Below are 6,689 nucleotides of genomic sequence, written 5' to 3'. Positions count from 1 at the left end.
TGTGTGTGTGTGTGTGTGTGTGTGTGTGTGTGTGTGTGTGTGTGTGTATGTGTAGTGTATGAATGGCAAATGGCACGTGTGTGGAAGGGTATGTGTGCCTATGCATGCACTCCTGGAGGCCCAGAGGTGGATACCTGTCTTCTGTACTACGTTTTAGTTTACTCTTTGAGTCTTTCATTGAACCTGGAGCTCATGGATTAGCAAGATTGGCTGGGCAGCGAACCCCTGAATCTTTTCTGTTTCCACCTACCAGGGCTGTCTGAGATTACAGCTAGCCTTGTCACTCTTGGCTTTTTCTGTTAGTGTTGGGGATCTGAACTCCCCAGCTGCAATTATTTTCCTTTAATTTTAAATAAAATATGATTACATCATTTCCTCATTTCTATTCTTCCCTCTAGACCCTCCTATGTGCCCTTCCCTCCAGTCCTTCATATCTCACTACTCTCTTTCAAATCGATGGCCTCTTTTAATTAGTTATTGTTATATACACATAGAAACATAGAAGCATATATTACCTGATATATTTAATTTCTAATTTTTTGTTTGAGAATCTCATATATACATATAATGTGCTTAACTTTACCTCTCATTTCTTCCTCTCTAAATCCTCCCTTATTGCCTGCCCCCTTTCCGCATTTCATTTGCTCTTTGTGTTTTTAAACTCAGAGTCCACATAGTGTTGCGCATTCATCCATGGCTGTAGGACAGTCTTACTTGAGCACGGCTAGTTTCTCAGGGCCCACACCTGTGAAGAAAACGTACTCCTCTTTCCCTCAGCATCTGTCTATTGCCAGTAGCTTCCAGTCTAGGCTTGGCACCTCATGACCCATTCTGTCCAGCTGAGCTTTAGCTGGCTAGTTCTTGTACAGGTCTTGTGCATGCAGTCAGTCGCTGATAAGTGCATATGTGCAATATCCCTGATGTGTGCAGTAGCCCCATCACATCAGCAAATGCAGTTTTGCTACAGGGGTCCACTACTTTTGGCTCTCATAATCTCCTCCCACCTTAGATAAATAAAAGTTGGATTAGAATTTATCCTTAGTGTATATGGATTTTACAAAATGAATAAGGTTAAGACATTTTGTGGTTTGACATGATAGAATTCAGTGATACTGATTATTCAAAATTAAACCAAGTATAATCGTGGTGCCATTTGTATGACTAGGGTGGAATAATTGGAACTCTCTGTTTTGCCAACAGACCAAGTCTGTGTTTGAGATTGGACTCTGCAGTAATAAGATGTTTTGCTATGCAGTTCTTGGATCCATCATGGGACAGCTGCTTGTTATTTACTTCCCTCCCCTTCAGAAGGTTTTTCAGACCGAGAGCCTAAGTATACTGGGTAAAGAAAATGCTGTGTGCCATTATTGCTGTATCCTTAACATGTGTCTTTCATAGTGAAAGTCTCTTTTTAAATAGAAGAGAAAAATAACTGATGGGACTTGTATCAAAGGGTCTTTCATGTTTGCATATTAGACATTCAGGGGAAAGTTGTTTTCACTTACTGCATATGTTATCAGTTGGTATAAACTCACATTTGGTGATTCTGAAATATACAAAACCTGTTGTAGATTAGTTGTAGTTTACAATATTATATTTAAAAATATGAACATTTCTATCATGAAATGAGAGAACTTTACTTCAGCTCACTGAAAATCAAATTGTTGTTAAAACTTAATCATTTTAAAGTAAACTTAATATTCTACCATTATTTCATGAAATCTCCATTTGACTCAGGAGACATTAGCTTTTATAACGTTTCTGAAGAAATTATTATTCTATATGGCTTGCATTAAACACATGGAGCAAGGGTAGGTGTGGAGCTTGTTGGTGATGTTTTGTCGGTAAGCCAAGGCCCTTGGTTTGATCCAGCACTACAGCCAACCACTACCAACAAAGTACATTCAAAATTAATTTTCTTAAGTGTGTGGAAGAATATATTTGGAAAATGTGTCCTTAATTCTTAGATTTTTCCTGTTAGTTTGTGTATTTATGAAGTGAGTTTTATAGTCTGTATTTTTGGCTACAAGTTTAGTGGTTTTTGTATAAGTTAAAGTTCACCTTAAAATTTGAACTAGTTTAATTTAATATTTTAATTCTGTATTCACATCGCTTCTACTTTTTAAAAAGCACAATTAAAAAAAAAGCTCCAGGTTTTTAAGACAATAAATAAATAGAGTGTGAATCCTATTACAAGACAGTCTTTTAGGCTTGGAAAATACCATTGGAGACTTGACCGCTTCTTGAGTAGTGCTTTGCAAAATCCTTGAGATCTATTAAAAGTTAGTTATGTCAATCTTGGGATTCAGGGAAGGTTGTCACAGAATTTGGGTTCTAGTTCTAACTTCTCTCTCTTAGTTCTGTGACTTTGAGCTTATTTGAGATTTATCTTTTGTAGACATTTATAAAGTGTTATCATTAGTGTGTGTTTGTATGTGTACAGGCACTTGTGCCACAGCTCATGTACAGAGGTCTGGACAACTGTCAGAGTTGCTTGTCATCTTCCACCGCGGCTTCCAGGATTGGGCTTGGATAGTCCAACGTGCCCAACAAGACTTTCATCTCGGAGCCACCTTGCTTTCCCCTCGTTTCAGCATTTTCATTTACCTCCTGAAATACTTGGGAAACAGTGTATTCTAAGGTGTAAGCTGTTGCTACACATTTCAAAGACTTGTAAAACTCAGTTTATTTTCTCTTACAGATCTGTTGTTTCTTTTGGGTCTTACCTCGTCAGTGTGCATCGTGTCTGAAATTATAAAGAAGGTTGAAAGGAGCAGGGAAAAGATCCAGAAGAATGCTGGTTCAACATCATCATCTTTTCTTGAAGTATGATGCATATTGCATTTTTTTTAATTTGCAAACTAGTAATTGCAGTCTGAGAATCATTTAGAAGGGCAAGTTCAAGAGGATAATGAAGATTTAAGGACTTTTTAACTTTTCATTGACTAAAAATGACCATTAATGTTAAAGACTTGATTTGAACCTTGTTGGTAGTCCCAAATGAAATTATGCAACTTTGAATAACATGTTCCTTGATTTGAATTGGCTTTTGCAATTGAGCGGAACTTCAACATATGGGCAAGTACTGAATTAAAAAATACAAAAGGCAAAACCTGAACCACCTTCTGCACTTAAAGAGTTCTAATGTACAAACACACTATCTGTCTTAGATGGATATAAATATTTTTTTTATTTTTAAATATTGTACTATTTATGGTTGTGGGGCTTTCTTACTAATATACAAATAAACTCAGTCATTTCAAAGGCATTCTATGTGGTTTAGAAATGGCCAGGAGTGCCATGTCTCAGCTACCGTGTTTCCTTTTTCCTGCAATGTAAGTAACTGATACCTTGTACTACCATTTTTATATTTCAAGTTTTTTTTTGTTTGTTTGTTTTGTTTGTTTTTTGTTTTTTTGCACAGGATGTGACCACTGTCTAATCACTGTTCTTTTCTTTCTTTTTGTGACTGAAAAGCATATACTGCAATTGAAGTAAATGTTTGCTCTTCTTAGTAAGTGTAAACGGTTCTTGTTTTTGTGTACTTGTTTTGTTTTTCATAGAGGTGTGAGTCTTTGATCTAGCAGAATTAGTTCACGGCTGTTATTGGCATTACAGTTAGAGTAATTGTACTTAACACACAGTCATAGAGTCAAAAACAATTAAGGCTGGGTTGGAATTTAAAACAGATTATATTAACATGTCCTTGTTTAGTTTAGTACAGTTCTACTTTGCCAGTATCATCTTGTCATTTCTTCCTTATAAATCAAACACTTCAGCAGAATAATTGACCTTTATTACTGTTTTTTCATATTTGTATTTTTAAGTCTATTTCTTAGAGAGTACAGACTAGTATACGTACAAAATAGAGAAGTCCCAAACTCAGAGAGAGAGCAGATGAACCAGGGTGTACATCAGAAGACCCTGTGCTGGCCTGGTTCCGCCAGTCCTCTAGGCCTAGACTGTAGCAGCCTGAGTCTGTCCTGCCTACCATTTGTTGTGCTGTCTTCTACTTCATTCGGTATGCTTGGAAATAGATGGGTTTGCTTTGTGTAACACCATCAGTTTTTATAAAAGCTTGATAAAATAAGGTAAGTTTTGAGTTTGTATTTTATAACCTGTCAGAATGAACTGTTCCTATGCTTGTTTGATATTACTGGTGAATGTTACCACTGCTGTGCTGTCACTGATCGGAGAACTCCGTTGTGTGAGTCTGTACTACTGAAGCATGGGCATAAGGAGCCAGATGTCTGCACTGTGTTCTTAATCTTTCAGGCTCAACTGTCAAGTGTCTACTGTTGTCTGATAGGTGGACCGTGAAATCATTGTCTGACCAATTTGATTTGATGTCTCCTAGCAAAATTTTATAATGGTTTTTTACATTCTGTTCCAAACTTGAAAATTACATATTAAGTGCATATTCAGTCTTGTTTGTTTTACATTAGAGGTTGAGAATATGACTCATGAAATGAATGTGCCTATCTTTTCACTTGGTATTGAACTATAAAAATAAAATGAGTTTTTCATAAGTTCACTATTGACTTCCCAGTTAGTACTGTTAATATTAAAATTATAACTGTATATGCCAAAAGATATAGAAAGTTTTGTAGTTTTGAAAAAATATGTAATACAGATCCAGATTTCAGTTTTCCAAATTTTATTAGTTCAAATTAGGATGGATCAGTTAACTGTGCTAGCATCTAAGAGTCGGGTTTCACTCGGTCTTCTAGTCCTAGGACTTCTCCTTGGCTGTTCCCTTTGATTTTTTCCCTCCCATTAGGACTACTTCTATTTGATTGCATAGGAGCTAAACATCAAAGCAGAAAGGAGATGACCTTGAAATAAGTTGACCAGTCAGGTAGATAACTCTCAAATGCTAAAAGCTGAGCACAGCTGTGCTGGGCACCGAGCCATCTTGAAGGAATCAACAGTGAAGTTCTACAACCCAAGGAGCCTCCCTTAGGATATGGGTTTTTCCAGCCGCATTAACTGTCTGCATGAGGACAGGACAGGCTGTTACCACAGTTTATACTCACTTACCATGCGTCTGAACAGTGGTAATCCTTCTGAAATTGCTTTACATTTGGATCTTTCTGGTGTAGTATGTAAGTAAATTGAGTTTTGTTGAGACTTAAAATAATTTCCCACTGAAATAAATTGGTAACAACAGTAACTATCCCATTTGTGAATTAATTAACATTACACTGCTTTTCTGCCTCTGTTGCCTGGCAATTTTTGTGCAGCTTGTTTGGCTTCACTGACTTATCCAAGAAGTGAGATGAATTGATTATATTTTCATTTAAATCTTATTTAGTCCCCGAGTGTACCGGGAATATAATGACATTCTTACCCTTCCGTACTTCTTGGACAGGAAAAGCAAAAACTGTTAAAAAGCTATTTTATCAATGTTAATAGTGATTTTTGTATATTTATTTAAAAAGTATATATATTAAAATAAATACAGCACACAGTTCACTTTGGCATTTGAAAATCTTTGAAGTGGCTTTTTAGACTAACCTCTATGATCTAAATAGCAAGTGGTGTGTGTACATTAACATGAAGATATAAAATATTAATCCCTTTTGGTCTGTGGCTGAACAACAGATTATCCTGATGAGTTCAGTTGGCTGACGTGACTGTTGAGTTCAGTTAGACTCAGGTTTGATGGTCTGACTTTGGTTTGTACTTGTCAGAGTTGGTTATTGCCAATAATGGATAATATGCTGATTTAGCAGACAATTTTCTGTAAACATTGTTATAGTATTAGGTTTATAAATACATATCTTGCTCTAGGAAGCTTTTAGTTCTCATACTGGAGGTCAGTTTGAAATGCAGCATCTAAAATATTACAATGAAAGAAGGAGAGAAATGACTTTGTGGGAGAACCGTCCTAGGACTAGTAGCATATAACTAAGTCCCTCAATGGGGAAGTTCCAGCCAAAAGGCAGTGGGGCTTTGCAGCTGCACAGTAGAGTGTTCACAGAGGGGTTGGTGGGAAGTAGAAGGAACACTGAAACCCACAGAATCTCTGTTATGGACAGCTAGATAGTTGGGCTGGAGATGGTGTTTAACTGTGGCGTGCTGGAAGATAATGATTTTGAGCTATAGAGACAGTAGCACAAGCTGAGAAGGCCTTAGTGAGACACAGGCTCATTTTAAATGAGAAGCTCATGGTATCTTTGGGGTTTACAAAAACAACTAATAAAGTGAGTGGGCTGAGGAGAAGGCTCTGAGTAAAGGAGCTTGCCACTAATCCTAAAGAACTCACATTGTGAAGAGGATCGACATCCACAGATGTTTTCTGCCCTCCTTGCATGTATCATAGCACCTGTGCTCACATGCATACCCATATACATGTAATCAATAACTGTAATGCAGCTCAACTTGACAGAAAACGAGTCTAAGATGTTTGGCATAGTTAACAATCAGCAAACAGATGGATACATTAAAAAGGCAGCACTAGGAACCTTGTGGTTTCCTTTGTCTAGGAGCCTTGTAGTTTGCTTTGCTATAAAGCTTTCAAATAGAGTCCTTTGTAAAGCCATCAACTGGAAACTCTGGTCTGAACCATCCAAAGTACCTTTTTGTACTTTTTGTAGTTAGACTCTCTTAGTAGGCGAGGGGGAGAGAACGAATGAATGAATGTCTCTGAAGCAGAAAGCCCTCTATCATTGGTGGTAATGGGCAAA

At 37.1% G+C, this 6,689-nt stretch overlaps 1 protein-coding gene across 6 annotated transcripts in view; it reads left to right on the top strand.

Moving 5' to 3' along the window:
* Atp2c1 (ATPase secretory pathway Ca2+ transporting 1) overlaps window positions 1–5,173 on the top strand; it is a 110,605-nt gene extending 105,432 nt beyond the window's left edge. For all 6 annotated transcript variants that reach the window (XM_028756636.1, XM_028756632.1, XM_028756634.1 and 3 more), the window contains 2 exons: window positions 1,201–1,342; window positions 2,702–5,173. In XM_028756636.1, the coding sequence (XP_028612469.1) occupies window positions 1,201–1,342; window positions 2,702–2,832 (273 nt within the window). In that variant the 3' untranslated portion in view covers window positions 2,833–5,173. The remainder of the gene's footprint in view (window positions 1–1,200; window positions 1,343–2,701) is intronic.
* The last annotated feature ends 1,516 nt before the right edge of the window (window positions 5,174–6,689 follow it).

Source organism: Grammomys surdaster, unplaced genomic scaffold (genome assembly GCF_004785775.1).
Source record: "Grammomys surdaster isolate TR1022 unplaced genomic scaffold, NIH_TR_1.0 126131, whole genome shotgun sequence".
Classification (NCBI taxonomy): Eukaryota; Metazoa; Chordata; class Mammalia; order Rodentia; family Muridae; genus Grammomys; species Grammomys surdaster.
The sequence above is the reverse complement of the archived record's forward strand: the minus strand, read 5'-3'. Positions and strand labels throughout refer to the sequence as shown.